At 34.4% G+C, this 24,828-nt stretch overlaps 1 protein-coding gene across 4 annotated transcripts in view; it reads right to left on the bottom strand.

Moving 5' to 3' along the window:
- Positions 1–24,828, bottom strand: part of BBS9 (Bardet-Biedl syndrome 9) — a 329,252-nt gene that overhangs the window by 245,599 nt on the left and 58,825 nt on the right. For all 4 annotated transcript variants that reach the window (XM_030007534.2, XM_030007536.2, XM_030007535.2 and 1 more), the window contains exons 11-19: positions 23,777–23,853; positions 21,398–21,451; positions 18,454–18,556; positions 17,420–17,524; positions 15,286–15,300; positions 11,472–11,612; positions 9,156–9,251; positions 4,275–4,447; positions 1,372–1,524 (exon numbers count right to left, since the gene is read on the bottom strand). In XM_030007534.2, coding sequence (XP_029863394.1) covers positions 1,372–1,524; positions 4,275–4,447; positions 9,156–9,251; positions 11,472–11,612; positions 15,286–15,300; positions 17,420–17,524; positions 18,454–18,556; positions 21,398–21,451; positions 23,777–23,853 — 917 coding nt within the window. The remainder of the gene's footprint in view (positions 1–1,371; positions 1,525–4,274; positions 4,448–9,155; positions 9,252–11,471; positions 11,613–15,285; positions 15,301–17,419; positions 17,525–18,453; positions 18,557–21,397; positions 21,452–23,776; positions 23,854–24,828) is intronic.

Below are 24,828 nucleotides of genomic sequence, written 5' to 3'. Positions count from 1 at the left end.
GGAAATCTACCAAAAAAATGTGAACTTGCCTAAAACAAAGTTTTAACAAATGTGGAAAAATGTGTTTGTTCTCTGGAAAGAAATCTTCTCCTCATTCTCCTTTCAACTACACTAATTCTAATTTAAAAAGCTTACAACAATAATTGTTAAGAAATGCACCCATCTAATTTGGTTTGAGGGACTACTAAAATAAGTTTCTGCAATATGCAACTATTTCAACCACCTGATTTTTGTCATATCCTCAGAACTCATCTTTCAATTCAACTGCATAAGAAAACTGTCAAACACATCCCAGTTGCTTTTAAGTTTAAAGGCAACAGTTCTACACAGCAAAAGCAGAGACGCAAGAGACTCACATTTGTTTATCTTTAGGGCTTATTTAGCCATGCCATTTCAAATTGTTAAAGAATCGCATATCTGTATCAACAGTACCTAGTATTTCTTGAAGTTACCAGAAAACCTCCACTTTCAAACTTAAACCATGTCATAGTTAACTCATTCACAGTAAAGACTGAAATAAAGGGAAATCTGACTCATGTATAATCATACATGGAAAGGCAGTTTTCTCCAATTTAGAGAAATGTTTTCTTAAAGCAAAGAGTAAGGAAAAATATTTTTCCTTAACACATCTGGTTTTTAGTTGTGATATACAACAGCACATAAAGGTAAGGGTTTTTTTCCAGCAAGGAATCTAATTGTGACTCAGCTTTTCTAACAAGGCATGTTAGAAAGTAAAATCAGATCCTCTAACAGAAAAGCACAAAACACATAAAGTAACTTCTTAGCAAAGAGGACACATCATGAAACAAAGGTTTTTCTAAATCAATGCAGGGCTGAGGCAGGAAAAGGAAGAAAAATTGTTTTATTCCTTGCGTACTTCCAGTATGGGGATGGTTTAGGAATGAATTTTTTTAAAACATTTTTCTTCTGCAGCTATCACATTCTGAAATGATTAGAACATAAAATTCCCATAAGGAAGGACATGGTCAGCCTCAGACAATTTTGTTGTGAATGTTACACCAGCCAAACCATTCCACCAGTTTACAGTGTACCATAAAATATTTACACAAGCTATGAACTATAAAATATTTTCACATGAACTATAAAATATTTACACTATCAACATCAGTTAGGAAAGAATGATGTGCTGTCAAGCTGGTGTGACCCAGGAGTAAAGATTTTGTGGTTGCAGATTAAATAAAACCATTGCAAATCATCTGGAAAGTTACAGGGAATATTAGGTTAAACAAATTACTGCTTCCTGGTCTCTTGGATGGTAAATGTAACCAGGAAAGCATAGCTTATATTCTTCAAGCTAAGTTTTACCAACAATGTAAAGAAATGTTAGGCTCATAATCAAACTGTACTGACCTCTCTGAATGTTCCTTCTAGCAAGGTGTCCAGATGTTGAAGAGGAGCAGGAGTTTTGTCTTTGAATCGTGTCAGCAATCGCCGCTCAATAGCTCGAAACTGTACAGCCCTTTCAGATAACAGCTCCTGAAATTTTTCAGCATTCAAACGTAGCTGCAATTTAGGGGTTTTCAAGAATTCAGGTTAATGGTCATATACATTATGTATGCACATTCCAAATGAAATGGGAGAATGATAGTAAAATTTTTGGGAGAGTGTGTATTATTCAAATCTGATAATGTCATTTATATCAGTTTCATATTTTACACTCCTCGTGAAGCTTATTAACATTTTCAAGAATGATCATTTGCCATGGAAATCAAAACTAATTTTCAACAGCCACAATAATCTGTGAAAAAGCATAAATATCTCATCAAGAAGCCTAATAACAAGAGTGAAATTTCACAACCAGGATCTCAAGGCTTCTTCTTGGTTTGGTGTGCTATTTATGACACATACACAGAGTATATTGGACTTGATATTCATTGCAGTAGAAAGTAAACGGTTATTGCCTAAAGCATAAGTAGAATAACTAAATTCTGCACTGTTTGAATTATTGTCTTTTTCTGAAGTAAAATCTGTTTTCTTTTTATATACACTGATCAGCTATAGCAAAAAAACTCTCTTGAAGTGTTCACAAAACTTTGAACATTATACATCAAATGCCCAGACAATAAGAACTCTTATTTTATCTTTTAATCACCTTAGCATTTTCCAGTACATGCCTCTAACACAAAAATCACTAAATAAAGGTGAGTCCTTTCAAAAAGCTGGGACTCCTCTGCACAGCTGACATGCTGTAACTAGCAGAAGTTATCAGAAGAAACATTAAGACACACAGCTTTCCCGATGTGAGCATTATGACACACATCCATTTTAAAGTGCCCCAAAAGGAGCAGAAAAATTAAGTTTCCCAAATTTAGAAAACAGATTATATTTAAAAATAAGCAAATGTACCATTCTGCCACTACATTATTATGAAGGACAGTTCAGGGAAGCTAAGAGAAAAAGAAACACTATGCAGCTTTTCTAGAAGTAGGAAGAAAGACAGGACATCCTGGGTAAAATTCTCCCAAGCTTGCCAAAAAAGAGTGTGTTGAAACTAACAGGGATGGGAGCATTAGGATCCCCTTGATAGATCATTTGATACTTTTTAGACCAGATAATTATTCTAAAATTTCAGAAACTTCAGAAAGCTTCAGCCAGCTGAAACATAATAAGATCCTAAATGAGCATTCCAGCAATCACACTTATATTTCAAACTTCACTGTATTTAAGCTTGTGATACAATCTAATGAAGCCTATGTTTAAGGTATTTCTACAATACCAGTCACTAAGAAGAAAACCCCAAACTTCTGAATTTCAAATTAGTTGCAAGACTAACAGAATAACTCATGTGCTTGAGAGGCAGACATGGATCTAGGCTGACTCCCTAAAACATCCCAGAGAATCCCAGCTACAACTTCCATCTTTCTGTGTGGTGATGGCTCCACCTCACAGAAAATTTGGTAGCATGAAAGAACATCCAATAGTATGTCTCACTCTTACATACATATGTTGCTGGTTTAGTCCGTTACACAAGTTTAATAGAAATATTCGAATAGCTATTCTCTTTTTTTACTGGAAAGGCAAGGGGGGGAAGGAGTGCATATATTTTATTTTATAAATGTCCTGGTTTCAGCTGGGATAGAGTTAATTGTCTTTCTAGTAGCTGGTATAGTGCTATGTTTTTGAGTTAGGTATGAGAAGGATGTTGATAACACACTGATGTTTTCAGTTGTTGCTAAGTAATGTTTAGACTAAGTCAAGGACTTTTCAGCTTCTCATGCCCAGCCAGCAAAAAGGCTGGACGGGCACAGAAGTTGGGAGGGGACACAGCCAGGACAGCTGACCCAAACTGGCCAAAGGACTATTCCATACCATGTGACGTCATGTCCAGTATATAAACTGGGGGGAGTGGGGCTGGGGGGGATTGCTGCTCAGGAACTAACTGGGCATCGGTTGGCAAGTGGTTAACAATTGCATTTTGCATCACTTGTTTTGTATACTCCAATCCTTTTATTATTGTTGTCATTTTATTATTGTTATTGTTATCATTATTAGTTTCTTCCTTTCTGTTCTACTAAACTGTTCTTATCTCAACCCATGAGTTGTACCTTTTTTTTTTTCCCTAATTCTCTCCCCCATCCCACTGGGTGGGGGGGAGTAAGTGAGCGGCTGCATGGTGCTTAGTTACCAGCTGGGGTTAAACCACGACAATAAGCTATTTCTACAAGCTAGCTGAACTATTGGAGATTTTTCATTGTCATCTGCATGACCAAACAGGAAAAAGTAATTAAATTTATTTTATATCTGGTCTCGTAAACTCCCTTGAGTCTCCAATGCTACTTCTACAAGGGCAGTCAGTTTTTTAAATCTGAAGGGACTTTTTATATAATTACCAGGATGATTCAGAAAAAACAAAAATGCTCATGGCTTCATTATTACAGAAAAGTAGTCTAAAACTAAGGACAAATTTTAGAAACAATTTTACAGCTAACATGACATTAGTGAATGAAGAACCCATGGCTTCTGTACAGGCAGTGAGCAGAAGGGCAAATACTAGTACCGTAATTTGTATCATTTGCAGACTGCACTAGCTACTTGTACTCTGCTAGTCACAAGGGCTGTTTCAGAGGCAAGGCATACTCCGTATGTTAAAAAATAAATGATGACATTTCTTCCACCACTATCTTAGATGCAGCTTTCTATTTTCTGAAAGACAAATGCCTGTGATAGCTATAGTTATAATCTGATAAATCATAGTACAACATACAATTTTTAAACTAGCAGAACATTAACGATTCACATATTATGTAACATACCTCAAAATGTCGATCAATTAGTTCAAAATATTCTTGCAGGGGAATTGAACCAGAAAAAGTACATGCAAAATCTTTGCAGTTTTGCTTCTTGAAATGTTCTTCGAGTCGAAGCGTGAGCTCTTTTGTTATCAGCCAAAGGTCTTCTAACTGATCACTCTGGATCCTATATCGTTCTTTGAAAACAAGAACAAATACAAGACTAATAAACACACATTTAAGCCACATACATTCACTACACAACATAGTTTAGATAACACACAAATTTAACTTGCTAACTGTATCCAAAGTCTATATGAGATTTTCATAAGAGATACATGTTCACTATTGCCAAAGAAATAATTGTATTTTATTTACATCAGTCCTAAATACTCTCTGTTTTATCCTAACTTTAACAGGCAATTTTGTAGCACAAAATAAAAGTATTTACTGCTTCAGGACTACTTACTCCAGAGTATGGGCTTGTTCATGAAGAACAAAAAGCTATGAAGAAGTACCATAATAAGGAAACAAGAGAATTACTGGATTATATTAAGTCATAACAACAGGCTGTCTGCAATTCTCTGCCATAACACAACCTTAGTGAGCTTTTCTGAGGGCTGGAGGCAGAATCAGGTTCAATTCACTTTGAACCATGACAAAAGCACAGCATCCTAGCATCTGATAACAGTGGTAACAAACCCACTCCAATCCACCTAAAATCTTGAACGTCTTTTGGAAACAGTTATTGAGTTTTTAGATAATACACTCAATATAAATTTTATTACATCTCCACTTCCTAGGGTATCTTCTAGTAGGAAAAGTATTACTCTAACTAGTTATAGACAACAATACTCGGTTTTGATAGTGCTATGCTTCACTGTAAATACAGCTAATATTAGTAGAAGGTGATTTTTATCCATCTACACACTATGGCTTTGTAAAAATGGCTTAGTGTAGAAATGAAAGTGTTAACATAGAGTGAAGTGAAAAAACAAATCCTGTTAGCCAGCATCTGTCCCAGCAAATTAATTTAACTTAGCACATTTTAGTGAATTTCAAATTATCAAGCTAGTGGGATAAGATTTTATTTCTGTTGTTTCTAGTCCCCGTTTATATAATCCTCTCCTTCAATTTCCAGGAAATCAGAATTAACTGAAAGTAGAGAGGAAAACATTGTGGAAAATCATAGCAGCATTTTAATATTATTTTTTTCCAGATAAACACTTTCAAACAACAGTTCTTTATTTCTTTTCATTACTCATCTACCAATACCTTATCCAAAAGAATAGATAGAAATACAGCTATGAAGAAAAAGAGTTGCTGGGGTTTGATACAAAATAGTTCTTTTTTTGCCCTTGCTAACAAGGTTCACAGTAAATCAAATCAACCAGAATTCTTTAGAACTTGAATGTACTTATTTAAACTTTTCTCAACATTAGTAATTCAAGATTGTTTGACATTACCACTGGCATCATTCCCAGGATACGTATTCCACTGAATAGAGAATGACAAATTCTGTTTACAGTGTAACAGGAAAGAAGCAAGTTTTATTTAAAAACATGCCTGTTAAAGAAAAGAACACCATCTGCTAAAGATAACATTCAACTTAATATCCATTTTTTAAACACTCACAATGTAATGGCTGGACTTAGTTGGACGTATCATCATACTTTGCCTTAAGTGATTTTTCCTTGACGGAAATTAGCTCAGATGTTTTCAGGCCAAATCAACAGTCATTCCATTTATAATTGGCATATCTAATACATTAATGGTTTAAAATGGATAAAACTAATTTCCTCCAAAATGCATTTTCAGTTTCCATACATTGTTTTTTGGTCAATACAAACACAATCTAATCTTACCATGGCCTGAGTAGAGAGCATTGCAGTAATTTGCTTTACATGATCTTCCCGTTCTCAAAAAAGACAAATTAGATATAGAAACTGTAGGAAACTGAGAATCTTTAGTTGTACTAAACACATGCTTTAAACAGAAATACAATGAAAGAAACTAAAGAAATAACTGTGCGTCTGCTCAACCTGTGCTTTTATAATAGTTAAGCAACTTGTGTTAGCTTTTTCTTAAAATAAGCTCTGTTACAAAAAATTACAATAGGTTTTCAGAAAATTCTCAAACAGAAAAGCAGGTGACTGAGGAGCACCAATAGGTTACATTGGTTACAAAGGCTTTTAACACTGTCCAGCTAGCACAACCTGCATTAAGAAGAGTTGCCCTGCCAGTAGGTTATCTGAAGGAAGTCTAGAAGATTCAGTTCACTTCTCAACTAGGAAGCCCGCATCAGCAGAAAAAAAACCCACAATTAGCAGTCAGGCTTCTTTACACTTTGATTAAAAGACAGTTTTAAAAAATTTCAGAAAAAAAAAATTAAAACCTTAATCTACATGGAGCAAGCTTCTTTTTAATATGTATTAACTGTCAAAATGAACTTCAGGCTGGGCTTCTTCACAGCATCTGAAGAAGCCTGAGGTAACAGGCTGAAGTAACATCTTCAATTACTACACTGTTCAAAATGGATTAGCTAATACAATTAAAAACAAATGTGAAAACAGATGTTATTCATGTTTGCAGCTTCAGCAGTAAAACCCAACTGAACCTGGAGACTTTCATTCCTACATGCAGTTCTTCCCATTCAGAACTTAAGGTCCATTTGATAAGTGATATGGAAAAAGATGTCTTCTTCCATTGTCCAAGATTAACTTCTTTCATGGAAAACCAGAAATAAGGATTGATCAGTCCCAGTGAACTTTTGTACTTTTCTGAAACGCCATTACTTTTAGTCACTATTTATCTACACATACAATTTTCTTTTTGAAGAACACTTCCACAATGATAATGTTGCATCTGCACTTTTACAAAGTATAAAATCAGTGTTAAATTACATAGCAGATTAAGGGCCTCCCAAATAATACATAATTTCATCTGCATTCATTAGTTCCATAGAAGATCTGTCCACTCAAGCACAATCATTTTGGTATCGTGACACTCCACCAAACAATGCTTTTGTATTATGGATAGTCTCTGCTCATAAAAACATTCTGAATTATGCTTCAGTGTCAGACCTTTTACAAATTTATTTTTTTTTAATAAGTTTTACTTAGGTAACATTTCAAATAAGAAACCCCCCCTAAGAAATTCTGAAACCAACCCAATGCAATGCATGAATTGGATGCTGGAAACAGGCTGCTAACGTAGAAGGTGGCATCAAACAACTAATTTGTTTTCTAATTCCCAAACACAACAAATGAGTAGTCACACTAAGAGAAACAGGTATTTTGAATCTCCTTTGTAAAGTGAACTTCACAAGTAAAGCAGTGTGGGAAAGTTTATAGTAAGACTGCAAGCATCATTCCTAGCTAGTGAACAAAAAAACCTGAGAGGAAATGCTTGAGGGGTTGGGGTGGGGGAATTAAAAGGTAAAGCCTCACTAGAAGCTAAAATACATTCATGACATAGACACAAATTTGTCCCTTACACAGCATCAGATTTAGCAACTATGCAAAACAAAGTCCAAAACAAAGATTTAAATTGTAATCCAAAAAAACCCCCCATAGTTATTTATAAATCCTTTAAATCTTTAGTTTTTAGAAACCATCATTGCATGTCTAGTTAGTTAAAATTGTTTAAGATCTACTATTTAAACAAATATTAAAAACAAACTAACAATAAAACAGCATGCAAATAATGCATACACAAACCAATACAAACGGGTTTCAACCTTAGAAATGTAGTGATTGTCGGTACAATGAAAGTTACTCTCCAGATGGTTTCTGTTTTTAAAACATTTGATTACATTTGAAAAGGTATTAAATATTATCCCATAGCTCACAGCTGATGCCACAAATACTTATACAACCCATTGTGAATACTGATTTTTGAAAACAGTGAGGCAGATTGTTTTTGTGTCAAAAGAATTTCGCATCAACAAACTAGATTCTGATTTCTCACTCAAAACAGTTTTCATAAAGCATTCATGCAGCGTTCCATTTGAATTCTCTGGAATGTACAATAGGTATTCTAGCTTTTCAATTTGTTAGTCTGCTGTATTAAATGAAGACTTTGTGCTCTGCTGGCATGCAAAATGCTAAACACAATTGAACTGATTTGGTTCCAGTGCACATGCCAAGAAAGAGTTTAGCAAGTTGAGTAGTTGTACAGGGCAAGACCATAAACTCTCCAAAATGAAAAGAACCAATCTTTTATTAAAGAGCACAAACTCACAGGTGGTTGGAACATAACTACTTAATTTACAAACTGCCCTATATGAGAGACACTGGACTAGGTAACAGCATATCTACATGCAAGTTCATACATTCTGTAGTCATAATAGGAAGGATATTGAATTCATAATCCTATACTTATAAAGATAAACAGGCATCTAAAGACAGGCATTTACTTAGATGTACAGAAGCAAGTAAAGTAGGGTCTGATGCCTACAGTGAAGGATTACTGAAAGTCAGTGGAGAGTTAGAAACCTGCTTTTTAATCCCTTTCAAAAATTCCAGTAAATGACTACTTCCAAACAGAGGTGTTTATATACCTTTGAGGAAAAGAGGGTTTTCTCCATTATTATAATAACAGTATTACTTCATGAATAAAACCATTACTAAAAACTTGGAAGAAAATCCAATTTCTTCAGAGAACTGACACTGTAGTGTACTATATTTTGAGTATTATTTTTTGTTTTGTTATAAAATTTTGTGCCTTCCCTAGTAACATAATTAGATACTTTAGAGGGGATAAGAAACAGTCGGTTAACACTTTGAAACTCCTGCATTAATTCTCATACAGTGATTATCCTTCTTTGTATGATCTGCATTCTCATATTGTACGTATATTAACTGATGATCAGGCCTCTTCTGCATTAATACTAATAGCACTTACGTGATGTTTTTGAAGCAAGAAGAGTGGTTTTGGAACCAGTTAAAAACTGAAATCCCAGAACATTTGCCTGGTCATCCTCAGATGGATCAACAAAGTCTGAAAGAGAAAGTTAAATACAGTTTTCTATAATTTGACACTGGTATTCAACAAACCCTAAGCCATAGCCAGGACCATATCAACATTTGCACAAGCAATGTAGGAAAGGCAATCCGAAGGAGACTGCTCCCCTTCTTAGGGCTCAGAAGTAAAGAACATCAGCAGTAGTTTGGTATACCCTCCCTTCATTCACAGGTAGAAGCTGAGCCACACACTTCTTGTTCTCCAGCCTGGAAACAAAAGGTAGATTTCTCAGAGGTTCAGTCTGTACCATCTAAAAAGAACTGCGATTAGCGTACAGCCAAAAGACTATCACCTTTTACTGGAGGCAAGGTCACCTTTAATTCAGACATTTATGCAAAAACTATGTGGAAATTACAATGAAAATGTTTAAGTGCACTCTTTTTTTCAGCTTTCAGCACAGAGCACAACAAATATCTAGCTTGCTAAAACTAGGTACTCTGCAAAGTCCATGCATGCCCACCTTTCTTTGCATTCCATGTAGTGGATCATACCAGGTTAAAAGGCTCAATTTTAGAGTACTATATTTTAAAAACTACTCCATGTCACCTCTCCTCCCACCTTCCCCTAAAAATAAGGCAAAATGGGGAGTAGGAGAGATACAATTTTTATTGAGTACACCAAGAATCCAAAGTTCCTTCACAGATCACATCATAAACAGCATGCTGCTTTCCCTGCACACCTCCCCCCCGCCCATCACTGAAAATGGGATGAACAGAAGTCAGAAGGTTTTAATACCTTCTTCTGGAATACATTAGGCCTATGCTTTGTGTTGTATTTTCAACAATGCATCCCTAGGTTAAAAATAAAATATCATGCTCTATCCTGATTGCATCATTGCTTAGCCATAATGGAAGCCTACCTATGATTAAAACCCCAAAATCTAGACAGTTGAGAAAAAGTTTCTCTGTTTCAAGTATTACACAGCACACCCTTTTGGGAGAAAAGGTATATTTACTCTCAAAGTGAAGAAAATCATGCTACCAAAAACCCCAATCATGTCTGCTCCACTGCTCTCAGACAAATGCACTATATAAGTTTTTCAAAAAGAGATGCAGCTCTTCCTTAAAAATATCATATTAAAGTTGTTGGCCCATACAGCTCTCTGAAAACTGTTCCAGAACCCTGAAATTCAGAAACTTAGTCACTGCCAGACTGAACTTTTTCACAATCACTTTATAAGCCCTGTTTATTCATTTATTCTTGTGCTAATATGATCATCTAGATTCATGACACAGCCACAAAATATTTACTGAAGGCAACTGTATTCCCTTTTTTTGCCTGTGTTTTATTAAGCTAAATGAGTCACTTTAATTCTCCTCTTCAAATCCCTAGATAATGTTCATAGCCTTTTTCTACACTTTTGAGTTTGAATTAATTTTTATTTAATATCAGCAACCAGCACTCAGTGTGCCAGTTCATAGTAACATGATATTAGTTTCTTGCATGGAAACATTTTGCCTAATGCATCCTCAGTTCTTATGTGTTTGCTTATGATTGTACCATATTGTACCACAGAGAATTCCTGTGGTAACTTCCACCTCCTCTCTATCTTCCAAATTATGAGCACATAATTACAGCTGAAATTATTTTCATAACATTACACTTTATAGTACCCAATTTCATTCTTTTTCCAGTCCTAAATGGCACCTAATTCCTCCTTCATACTATTTTAATATTGTCCTGAATATAAAACGTAGCTCAGGTTTGTGCATCAGAAAATATCACTAGGTACATTTCTTCTTTTTGGTCCAAGAAGGCTAATGAAATTATTAAATAAGATCGGGCTCCAGATCAATGTATCAAGAACTCCACAAGTCTTCCTCCAAAGCAACTGTACCCCTTACATACAATATTTACCACTTTTGCTTTGCCCTGCTTATCTTTTTTTAAATGAATGCCCATGTTTTCCCCATTACAACACCACTGATAGAATTTTATGTAAAATGATTTTCTGGATACATAAAAATTAGATCTCTATCATGACCACTGTGTAAAGAAATCTGCAGTTTTACCAGAGACAGATACACTAGCCCAGGTGGATTATTATTGAAATATTATGACATTGTTTCTTTCAAAATATACTTTTTGAACATTCTAACATTAGCTTTGTTAATTACCTCATTACTTTGCACAGACAAACAATTCCTGTTGGAATTCCTAACACATTTCCTTTTATAGACATATTTAAAAACCTACCTGGAAATATGGTGAGAAAACTGATGGGAGGCTTATTGGTATCAATAGTTAGCTTGTGGTTTGCTGCTTTTGAAGATTGAGCTGGAAAGCAAATTAACCGCAAAGGCAGCCTGAAGTTACACTGTGCAACTTTCGGTATTCCTAAAATGAAAGAACACAGATTCATCTTTCATATCCATATTCTGAATACAAGATACTTCATACTGGTGTACTCAAAGAGGTAAAACAAGATATTTTTAATGTGATTAAGGAATAAGTTAAAACAAAAACTATGTAAAATTGTCAATTTTTGTTAAATTTTGCACCTAAAATACCTTTAAATTTGAATACTTCTAATTACCTTTTCAGGTGAACATTTTCAACTGAATGGGAAAGCAAGCGTTATTAGCCAAATCCACTGCATACCTGTATTTGTACCAATTAACATGCAATGAAGATTAACATTTTCTTTAATGCTCTAGACAAACTATTCTACTCTAACATAGATAACAGCTGTGTGATTACTCGTGATGCTTCGAACACAAAATTAAAGCATGTATGTTTTCATCCAGAATATCACAAACTAAATCATTTTTAAGAAGACATTTGCTCTTTTTTTTATACTTTTAAATATCATCTATACAACCTTCATATCATCTGTCAGAGGTTTGTGGCTTAGAAAAAAATGTATCTAATGGAGATTATTACCCAAAGGTATATTAAATTCTATCTTTCAACTCATTGCATCATAACAAAACAGAACTGTAGAACAAACTGGCTACTGCCTTTGGTATTGGGATCTAATATCATATGCAATTTTATCAAAATGGTGCAAGAGAAAAGAGGGAGTTTTAACACTAACATTTAGAAAACATATTCTTTACAATGTGTAGACAATTTGCTCAAATATAAACATTGTTTAAAATCATTGGCATGTCAGAAATTGCCCAGTATGTTCTATGTGAAGGGTAAAAGTACTAGTTGCTATGAAATACGGAGTTCTTGCTCTTTTAGGCAGCCAGATTATGTGGTTTTTGAGGAAGATTTTTTTGATGAAGCAGCTAACAGGAAAACCTTGTTTTGTTTGGGTACAGACATCACTATAGGCACCAATACTCATCTTATTGAGAACAGTATTAATGCCATAGCAACAATCACTCATTCTCTCCCAAATAACCCACGAAACTCAAACATTAACCCCCCACTCACCTCAGCAGAATTTAACAAAGCACATTTTTCAAGAGAATAAAGTAAGTTACTGTCACAGATTATATGGAGATGGAAAAATCATGAAACTGAAAGCTACACAGAGGTTATCAGTCATGTAAGATTAGCAGGTTAGTATAAAAATAGAGCTCAACCATTTAATAGTCATCCAAGCAACCATTTTTGCTAACAATTTTGTTTGCTTGCTGCTTCGCTGATCTCTTGCAATAAAAAATTATTTCTAAGACTCGTCTCAGGTGAAAAATGTTATTAGAAGGCTCAGATTTATCCCTCTGGTTGTCAATTCATTAGATCTTTTGGCTGGCTTATAATGCCTCCAAGTAACTACTCTGCAGCAGCTTGTAAAAAAGCAAAATCAGTGTAAAACAAGCAGAAAGATTAAGACAGGTCCTCGAAACTAGGACATCCCTGGGTTCCAAGGAAAATTCCTGAAAAAATACTTGACAATATACCCATGACCTTTCAGAATGATTCAGTCAACTGTATCTTGAAATATTTCAAAACTGCATTTTGAAATATTTTTATATTTAAAACAAGATGTTTTTCTTCTTCTTTCAAACCAGCTTTTCCTAGATAGTCTGCTCTCAGTCTGCCTCATCATAAACATAATTGTTCAATATTTGAGACAAAGGTCAAATCAAAACTAAATCAAATAGTATCTGGCTTTGGGAGAAGCCTGGGGAGATTTCTACTTGATGAGTCCAAAACAACTATATATAAGAAAATCAAACAAAAAACCTCCAACAAAATTTATCAGTACAGTGAAAAACTCTTGCTGGGAAATGCTTTCAGAGTATTTCAGAATTTTAAATGGTAGTAAAGAAACACAAAGCAGTAGCAAAGTGTGGGAGCCAGAACTAGCTCAATCCTTTGGTGTTATGTCTAGTAATAGATCTCACTTCATCTACAGTTGCAATACATTCCACAACATACAATTTTAGCACTGTAATAAAGAAAAAATGTAAAAAAAAATTCAGATTCTATTCTAATCTGAAACACACAGAAATTTTGTAACATTATCTCATAAGTTACTACTGTTTAAAGGCATACTATGCACTTACCTGATAAAAGTAATAAAACAGTTACATGCACTGTAGTTACAATTTCACTTCCAAAGTACTCGTGCATTCATCTTAATTATATTTGAAACATAACATTGATGTACTTGACATAAAAAATTAAAGCTCAGATCTCTAATTTAGGATGTTAAATATTCAGAGATTTTATGCTTTTTCTGGTATTGATGACCCTGAATTTAACCAGTCCAGTGCACCTCACAGTAACCCAAATAAATTTTGTCCCAGGTAATTCTGCAAAGTTTACTGTGCTCCACAATACTCTCTTCAGCATCAGGTTTTCATCTGGAGTAAAAATTTCTTAAAACAAAATCCAAGTTTTCATTTTTAGAATGTTACCCTTTCAAATTATAAACATTTATTTTTAAATAGTTTATTTATATATTTACTATATTTTTAATAATTTTTAAAATTACTTTGTATAGCAGAAATCTGCCACATGGTGACAGCTATTCTTGCCAAGAATAGTATTTTATTGAGATGGTTCAAGCATCTATTTCCTGTATGGCACCTCAAGGTCCCCCAAAATATCCAGAAACCAGAAAAGGAAAGGAACCGTTAATGCAGTTATCTGCTTTTTTACTTCATTTAGTATGCTCATAAGAGCATAAGTATTGAAAAACAAGACTCAAATATACATACATGTATATGTAAAACTTCTGTTTAGGAAAACTGCAAAACTGAAAACACCCTTTCAGTTGATCTCTAAATCTATGACAGCAACTTTAAAAAAGCAACTTTTTTCCCTCCCCGAAACATGAAGGTATTTGTATTTATATATCTTTAAAGTTAGTAAAATATCTCCTACAAGGACTGTACCTTTTCAACACATGTACACAATTACATTGCAAAACTATCCTTCTCTTTTTAGTCTAGCTACACATAAGCTAACTTTCCAGTCCTGTTTTGTCTTTTAATTGTACCTTTTGCAAGTATCACATCTATCACAATCACAGCTATGTTTTGTACTGCTGGTATTCTCAGTTAGAAAGCAGCCTTTTAGCCTTGAATAAGATGTGTCCAACTGGAATTGGAATGAAGAGATGTTAAGCGACACCATTCTCGGAGCTACTCAGTCCAAACAGCATAGCATTAACTACAAATCCTTAATATCTGTTTCAGTTGCACCAAAAAAGCTATAATTTAGCTGCCTAAGTTCTTGCTGAAACTTGAAAAAAATAGCTAAAATTATGGTAAAGAAAAAACATACAATTGTGTTTTCCATTTCCAATCTCAATGCACAAGGCACTAATACTTTGCAAAATTCCTGTTACATATGAGAAAGTGCAACATACTTCAAAAAATTTATTTACTACTTTCTATTTTCCCCATGGGTAATTGTCTTCTTATGTCTAAGCCTCATTTACGTTCAATTGTCTCAAATATTCACAGCTTCATAGGGTCAAACCAAGGATAATAAGAACTTACAGAAACAATAGGTAAAATAACAACTCTGTTCCAAATCTGCTTTATTCAGCATACGCTGTCATTCATGAAACCATTCGAACTTTGCATTTTTTCCATTCACTCACCTTCAGGATTGAGCTCTACCATATAACCAGCAATGGAACAAAAGAAAAAAAAAAAAGGATACATAAGATGTTACTCAAATAAGAAAAAAAGGAAATGTAGTAACAGGTTTTAAAGAACTTAAGCCACGTTTTTTAAGTAGACAATACATAAAGACATAATACTAGCCAAAAAGCAGACATGAGACCACATTCATCAATAGTGCAACCCCATCCAACTAAGTGACTCATTAACCTTCAGCTGTATGAATCCCACAGAGATACACTGAAGACTGATTTGGTCACAAATACAGATATCTTAAAAAAACAAAGGGGAAAAAGTCTCTATTCAGATAAAATGAAGTCACAAAGGCACTTTTGTTTACTAGTATATTACACTTAAGGATTTGATTGCTTTGTAGAAGTAACACCAGTATGTGTATGTAATGTAATGGAATAGATTTATCCCAGCTTAATAATTAATTAATATCCAAAAATTTAGCAAGATCTTAATTATGCTGCTTCATTTAGAAGTCTTCCAAATTCTACCATTAAAAGTAAGTTTTTAAAATTTCTTCTACAGTTTCCTAATTCTGTTAGATGTCATGTCTTCTGGGGATTTTTTTTTAATTGCATATAAACAAACATACTTAAGATACAAGATTTCTTTACTTCCCTAACCAAAAAGCTTGCAAAATCTGGCCTAATATCTAAAATATAAGCGTAAGTTTAACTAGTATCACCTGAAAGAAATAATACTTTCATTTGCTGGTGAGAAATACCCTTTAAGTTTGATACTCTGGTCTTGCAAAGCAAAATCACAGAAGCAAGACCAGGAAAACAAAAAGCAAGCTTTCAAAATCAGAGGATCCAAAATACTCAAAAGTATATATACTACCTATACATTCGTACCACAAAACCTGTCTAAAGCCACATCATTAAGTTGGATACTTATGAAGGTACAGCATCTCATTCACAAGGAATAAGCAGAGTCACAAGACAGAGGGACTGAAGTTGTACAAGCTGTTTGTGCAGGCTCTCAAGAAAAAGGGAAGAGCATCCTTTTCTCTCCCACCCTCTGCACATATCTGCAAGCCTTGTCTACAGAGGGTAAGATCAAGTTCTTTAAAAGCATGAGTTTCAGTTTTGTCTAGAAATAAACATTTCAATCATCACATAGCCTAGACTATCATCATAAACACAATGTTTCAAGTGAGAAGTGATGTGAAGTAAATGCTTAAATAAAAATGTCTACACAGGATAAGGTACTCAAGACCACCACCCTTCACAGAAGCCCTGACTCCACATGCATTTCTTTGATGCCAGTCAACTTACTCCATGTCACCCTTCCACTTGCGCTAGCACAGCTCTGTGTTTGCACAGTGAACCAAATCAGAAAATCTGGCTGAGAAATAACTGTTGATTGCGTAAGCACAACAGGGGAGGAGGAGGTGCAGGAGCAAAGCCAAGCAGTGAGAAGTGAAGAACAGACAGCTTAAACCGGTTTATGCTGCATTTAACTTAATGTGGAATCCCTGCCTAAATAAAGTTTCTCTGGTGCCTGACACATTCACAAGGCTGTGTGTAGAAAACTAAGCTAATCAGTCTTCAGTTATGGATAGCAGTGTAAATTCACATATTCTATCACTAGGGTCATTAAGGCATTATAAAACAGAACTACTTAGTTTCTGTTCCTTTGGGTTAGTTTATTTGTTTAGAATGAATATGTTCAACTGTTAAAAGGGCAGTGAGGAACAATCACTCCCAATGCTTATTCAAATCTCATCTGTGGGGAGGCAGTTATTGTCATATTTGTTGGCAGCCCAGAAGGCTGAAGAGTCATAAAGACGTAATTAACTTCTCACTCCAAAAGGTGGTCCCTTAAAGAGCAGAACAGGAGCAAATCGATAGGACAGGGTAGGAAAGCTTGTACAGCTGCTTCCTAAGCCATAAGCATATGATTTTATCTCTATAAGACCAATTACATAATTTAATGATGCTACATAAAACATTAACTAAAACTGAAGACTAGACTCTGATACTCACTATTTCTTTAATTACTACTGCTTCAATATATTTCAAAAGAACATTTATAAGAAATATGTAAAGAAAAAAAACTCAAAAAAGGCAAATCAATTTGAAACCTCCAGTGGCTTACCTGTTGGTGTACTATATGAAACCACACAACTTCCTTCTAGTTCTGATGGAGAACAATTCCCCTTCAAAAAGACAGACAGGACCACAGTTTCAGATGAATCTGGTTCTAAAAACAATACAAAATTAAATCAAGTAATAGGCGCATCCAAATGAAAGCAACATTTTCTAGCACTTTGGGAAATATCCTACTAAATTATGATAGTGGTTTTCATCAGTTCACCTTTATCAAATCACTGGACATGTTTTTTTTTAAATCCCTGATTTGTAAAAGGCAAACTAGTCTCTCCAACTTATAACTATGTTGAAGCATAACCAATAAAACAATTCAGCACACTGAACACAGATAATATCAAAACAAATGCAGTTTTATACTGTGATTTTAATATTTTACAAAGCCATCAGCCCTTTGCTCCTGTCACATGTTGATAAAACATAAGAATTCTCCTTTCAGATGACAGGAGCAGTCAGTAAAGCCCTGTTTCAATAGGGATCATTACTGCATATATCAGAGCAGAATTGGTCTGCAGTCCCAACTGAGGCAGCATGACATACTTCTCTGGTCTTTAGCTCCACTTAGTCTTCAAGGCAATTCCACCTGCAGCCTTATCAACAGAGCTGGAGTTGGGAACATATGCTAGACTGTCCACAGGTGAACAAGCTTTCTGTTCCTGCTTTTAGCTCAGCAGTGCCATTTCTACATAGACAGAATTGCCAGCAAAACAAAGTGCCCCAGCAAAAGTACCACAGAATAACTGTTGGGTTTTTTTTCTCTCCATCATGAAGCTGTCACCCTGCCTCTCCCCACCTGCCATGCATCATACCATAATCAAGGAAGCAATTCCATTCCTTTCTACTGTGTCTTCCTCCACCAAGCAGTATCTAGAAGCTGCAGAGTGCAGGCAAGGCAAATCTGTAATTGCTTTAACTGCAGTACATCTGCAGCAATGCACTTGATGGAGGCTCGACTATACCTTTCAAACATCCTCAGAAAAAGTAATACGATACAATAGCTGTAATGGTACTATAATAATTTACCTAAATCATCAAAGACGAACTGGTCACAGGTCACTGCTAATGGAGCTTGTACACATACTGCCAGGTTTGGTTTCTGCGCAGTCACTCTGCTCTGTATTGTTATCTAAATCAAGTGACATACAGAAGTATTTAAAGGAAGCAACAAATTAATCTCTGTATAGCAGAAAACAAACATAACCAGCAAAAAGATATGAAAAACCTGCAAAGAGCAATTCAGCAACAGCATTTAAGAACTTCAAATTTCAACGTCAAAACCAGCAGTTTCCTTTTTCAAGTGTTATTTACTTACAGCCAATAATGGAACACAATAACCTGAAATGCTACAAAAAACTGAGGGGATTTCTCATGTTCTTTGTAATTTTAACTCATGACAAACTAACGCTAAAGTGTTAATTAAAATGTTAATATTTTGCAAGTATCATGTGCCTTTGTTCAAATGTAATAAATAAAATGTTGCCTCTTTTAGGTGACTAAAGTAAAAAACCACAAAGAATAAAGACAAAGCTAACCAAAGAAATTATTTCCTTTAACTACAAAGAGCAATACATAGTCTTCTGAGTAACTTCAGAGACAAGTTCTATTTAATTTTTACTGCAAACAAATTCTAAAATTCAATATGCACGATACCCAGCACAACTACAACTCTAGATATGAGAGCTGACCTAACCATAAACCATGGAGTTGCCCTGGTTGCTTCTATTGTAGGCAGTTATTTCTCAGCTAAACCAATGGATATCAAAAGAATGTCCTTAACTGAGATCTTAAATGAAACTATAGCGGTGACTGAGATCTGAACATGGTCTGCATATACACAGACCATATTTGCTATCTATTATCATCTGGTTTGTATTGCTGGTCTACCAAGGGAGCTCACTACAGTCAGCTTAAATCAGTTTAGGAAAATATTATTAGTTATAAAAGGACTCGAGCCTTAGGAAGTCTGACTACTTTAACAGAATTAACATCAACATTTATTTTGGTTTAACAACACATTTGGGCTGCAAACAGGCCCTCGGATCATCCGTCACTATTAATGCTAGCAAGGAACGATCACATCTACCTCTGTACCTATATCAGGTACACTTTGCCCCATTTTCTGAAGCCAGAATCTCAATAAGATGAATAATGAAGATGGAATAAATAGCCTTACAGATGTTATGCCAATTAAATGAGCTAAAAACATGCAGGCATGAGACCGCACACTTCAGAATTTGTAATCAAGACAGTGATATTTAAAGTTACTGGAGAATGCTACTTCAGTATATTTCTCAATTATGTTTGGCTTTCTGCTGCATATAGGAGCCTGAAGTGAAGAATCCTCTTATCCAGAAACTTTTGTCGAAAGTATCTAATTTTATTAAAACTTTTCTGACAGGTCTGTCATTGGTGCAAAATTAAATTTAAAAATTTAGCTTTTTAATATAAAAATAAGTGTTACAAATTCTGGAGGGTTTTTTTAGAGCACAACCACCATTACAATGGCCAAATAATATTCATTAGTAACATTACCTACTTTGCAGAAAACACGCAAGGTATTCATATACATTGGTTGCAGCTGTGCAATTCAATAAAATATTTAATTTAAAATTTATCAAAATTGTTCTCAACTTGTCCAAATTCAGTGGTTAAGTTCAAATTAGTCTGACAGGAGTCATAACATGCAACCATAATGTACAATTATTTCTTACTTTATAAGAACCAATGCTTATAACTTTGTAAATATTAAAGTGTTGAATCCATTAATTAAAAGGACTTTTCCATCAATTGCTATTAATTAGAATGGGGTTATATGAAGATCAGTTAAATGAACTTATCACAGGAAAATATATTCTGGAAAAAGTTGAATGCATGGTAACTGCTAGAATTAATATTTTTGTTTCATTAAAAGGTATAAGATGCATAAAAAAGAAAACAGAAGGGGGAATTATAAAGTCTTCCCATTAAAAAGCTTATGAAATATATGAACACATCCATGCTCATTTTAAACAGTGTTTGCCATTGGCCTTACAATAGCAATAATGAGCAGATGAGGGAGAACAATGGGAGTTACCTGCATTCCCAATACTGAAATTGTAACTGCTCTCCAAAAATCAAATTTGGCAATTATAAACACAGTACTTTCTTCTGCAATAACTCACTTATACAATATATTGGCTTCAATGTAAACTAAAAGCTGATAAATTCATACCTTTCTGGAGGTAATTTAAATTTACATTACATATTTTAAGGTACCCCTATATTCACAGCCTGATTCAAAGTCCAATGCCATTCATCTGAAATTCTTTGAACATAACTGTCACAGACCTTATGAGGATTAGGATTTTATTCTGTAACATTTTAGTATCTAAAAATGCAGAAAATTACTGTATTTAGGCAATACTGAGGAGAAACTACACTTGCACACACATGCATACCTATGCACATACGCACTCACATTTTCTTTAGAATCAGTTACAGGCAGCAACTCTCATGGAGGACTGCAATGATGACAATTTTCAAATTAGATTTTCCTAGCAATTTTTTCACTAGCAAAAGCTATGAAAGTCTTTTTACAAAAGAAAGTCTATTTTTGTTTATTAACAACTAAAAAGGCAGCTGAAGATAACAAAAGTCACACTTTGAGTAACCAAACATTTACTCCCTTTGAAAAGCGTTGGAAGAATTATTCTTACAACTTCAAAAACAACTTAATTCCTTCCTAATAATGTTTTCATGTCTGCTTCTTGATAAGCCTATCAAAAATAAAACTCCAATCACTTTCTGACTTCAGCAGAAGGCTTGCTAGAATGACACCTTGTCATAGTAAGGAGAAAAAGAATTAAGTATATATCACATTTCAAATTTTACTCATTTTCATGATTTAAGTGAAATACACAGAATGTGACAGGTTTGTTAAAATTTGCCACTGCTATTTGAATGCTACTGTTTGAGTCAGGCACAGTACCTTTACTGTAACTGATGGTACTGCCTCTGCTTTTACCTCACTGTCAATGGCTTGCTGTGAAGAAAAAGATGAAAACAGAGTAAATTCAATATTACACATGAATGAATGAACACAATGAATGCAATATTACTTTCCTACCATCAACTTGGTAAACTGGGAATTAACAGTAAAGGACATATCATTCCTATGACAGATTAAAATACACAAAATACATTTCTGAGTTCCTTCTGAAAATGTAAAGCCTCTGTTTGAAATTGCCTGCAAAAAGGATAGCAAAAGGTCATGAATGTTGTGTATATAAGAAACTAATACACTCTGATGTATATATGAATATTTGAAACTGTTTTGTTTGGCACACTACTTTCCACTGTATATTTTATTTAAATTCTGGAAATACCTTCTGTTATTCAGCAGGGAAAGGTGACTTCCAATCTGCCAATGTATTATATGCACACCATAGTATGTGCTACAAAATCATCACACACTATCTTATAATCAGAAATATATTTTGAACTTCAAAAGAAAATTATAGCAGGCATCTTGCTACTCCTGCTAATTTCTATTTCAATAGGCAATTCTATCTAATTCAAAATCCATCCTGACCTCGCTGTCTATTTTAATATCTTATTTTATGCTTATATTTCATTTTGCAACAGGTCACTTCCTACAGTTTAAGAAAATGTTCCTGTTTGTTTAGAATATTTTATTTTAAAGAAACACTTCACTTCTGCTATAATACCAAATTACTGACTTGAACTTACACCTTCTCTTGATAAAAGAGTATATTAAGAACAATCTGATGTCCTCTACCCACCCTCCTTTTCATCCCAACATGCCAGTATAAGATCCACATCTGCAAGGTTCCTAAGAAGTCAGGAAGCTGGTAGGCTCTCTGGGTTCTAGAAATAGAACCTAGATTTGTACATTGTGTATCTTTTTAAGTTAAAAAAACATAGCTACTTTCATACTGGTTGTCAAGCCCTCTGTCTGTGGTCACCAGCGGTTGATTCTGAAGCAACAATAGGGATGCAAAGAGATTGCATCAGCAATTCAGCTTTCAGAAATTAACTGGATTTCCTGGATCAGAGGCCATACACAGGAGGTGGTGTTAAATAAGCAAGTGGAAGACCATTCTGGTTATCTAATCCATTTTAATACATCTATATCCTTTTTGCTTTTACCACACACATGGCACTTTAAATCTTTTCACATGTGCAGAAGTAGTATCTGCAAGCCTGTAGGTTCCAAGATCACTGCAGAAGCCCTAAAATTGTTCCCACATTTGCTGTATTGATCCTTCCCTATGAAGCATCTTATCACATTTTTCCTTTCTAGATGGCTACTGAAGGAACACACAAGAAACTAAGATATATAGACAGCCTTGGGAAATAAAGATTTAAGGCTGTGGTTCAATTGATACATTGAGTTACTTATATATGAAACAGACCTTTTGCATCTGGAAGGTTGAGCAAATGAGCCCAGCAGCATTAGAGCATTCTATGGACTTAACAGTTCTAAGTGTTGTGAGCAGATTATTGCAGCTAGCCAAGACCATGTCACACTGTCCTTTTTTCCACAGACAAGTGCTAGGACACGAGCACATTATAAAGAGGTCCCTTTATCACAGAAAAATAGTAGTAGAGGTAGCAGTAGTAATAATAACAAGAGTTTAAATAAATATATCAAATATATATATATATACACACACAAGTATTAAAAAGCAGCTCCTTGTGTATTTTTTTAACAGTAAGTAGCCCTGAAAAATCAGTTTTGTGGAAATTAGTGGCCAAAAATGACTAATTACAGATGTTCTAGTGCAATGAGTACATTCTGAATTATTAAAGTGAAAAGTTTTAAGAGACAATATAAGCTCTCCTAAATCTTAATATGAATTCATTTTTATAAACTACATATGTATACAAGATGAATAAACTCATTAGGCTGCAACACCAAAGAATATTGAACGATACCTTGCCAGAGAAAGATTATTTCTTACAACACATCTTTGAATGGTTCATGTATTCTATCTTTAAAAGATACACACGGTGACGCTTTTACTGTTTCCCCCATATTACTAACTGCTCACCATTAAAAATTCTCACTACTGCGAAGTTATTCCAGATCCAAAGTTCTCATTCACTTACATTTGCTTAGCCGAGAATCTAAAGGTCCCCAGAAAGAAGATTCTAAATAATTTTAATAATTCTAGTTAAAATCATTAACAAAAGTGCATTTTAATTAAAGGAAAACTGGGGGCTATGCAGAAGCTCAGTCCAACAAATACAAATATGTAGTAACCACTATCCATGATCAACCATTATCTACTCATGTATGAAACCAAAGTTTTCAGTGCAATTTTCTTTTTATACAGGTACATACAGATTCTGCATCCAAATCAGGTGAAACTTCTGCTGTGACAATTAGATCTCTGTGTTTTTCAGATTTGGGCAAAATATCTGAAACAAAAAGTAAATCAGCTCCCCTTTAACAAACATGCAGCTACGTTTCTAAAAATAATACAATTTCAACATTATATTACCTTATATTTCCTTCATTATTATATACTTATAAATATTTTATGTTACTATATAAATAATTAATATATATAATATTTATAATGTAATATTTACATTACATTCATATCTCAACAATACATTGCCTGATGATTTCCAAGACTGCCAACATACAAGGCAAAGAATGCTACGAACTCATTTATATCCATGATATAGAACCATATGTAAAAAAAGTTGTAAAGATTAAAAGCTAGGCACTTAATAACATAATCTCTTAAGAGTCCACAAGTCCAGCTCTAAGGTATTTGTGTTTTTCTGAAAAGCACTTTTATTTCTTAATACTAAATGTATTGGGAAAAGAAAAAGCCAAACAGGAAATGTATAGTTCCTAAAGTAATAAACAGTAAAGACTTAATGTAAAGGGGAAATTAACATATAATAATTGAAGGCATGAGCACATTCAGAAAGCTGCAAGAATTTTATTACCCATAGGGTCCTGAAAATGACCCAGAACTAGTAGGCAGCACATTATCTCTTTCTAACAAGAGGGTCATGGGAAAAGATTTTTATGAAGACAGAAAATAAGTTTTTATTTTCTTGTGCTCAGAGAAAAATGCCTCCCTTTACTACAAGGAAAAAATGCAAAACAAAAACACATCCCTCCAATATCAACTACCAAAGAAGCCTAGGCCTGTTTCATACTGCCACAATTGCACACAACTCGTTCTGCCAATTACACCTAGATCAGCACAATCCATTCCACTTGTACAGGTAAGAAAATATTTTCCTTTTCTATCCCTTCTTAAGCATTTCTCTTCAGGTTGCTTCTTCAAGCAAACTATGATGCAACTTCTGTCATACAGTTATTTTTTCAATTAGAAATAGGACAGAGATCACAAACAAAGTTTACATGTAAGT

This window comes from Aquila chrysaetos, chromosome 3, assembly GCF_900496995.4.
Source record: "Aquila chrysaetos chrysaetos chromosome 3, bAquChr1.4, whole genome shotgun sequence".
Taxonomy (NCBI): domain Eukaryota; kingdom Metazoa; phylum Chordata; class Aves; order Accipitriformes; family Accipitridae; genus Aquila; species Aquila chrysaetos.
The sequence above is the reverse complement of the archived record's forward strand: the minus strand, read 5'-3'. Positions and strand labels throughout refer to the sequence as shown.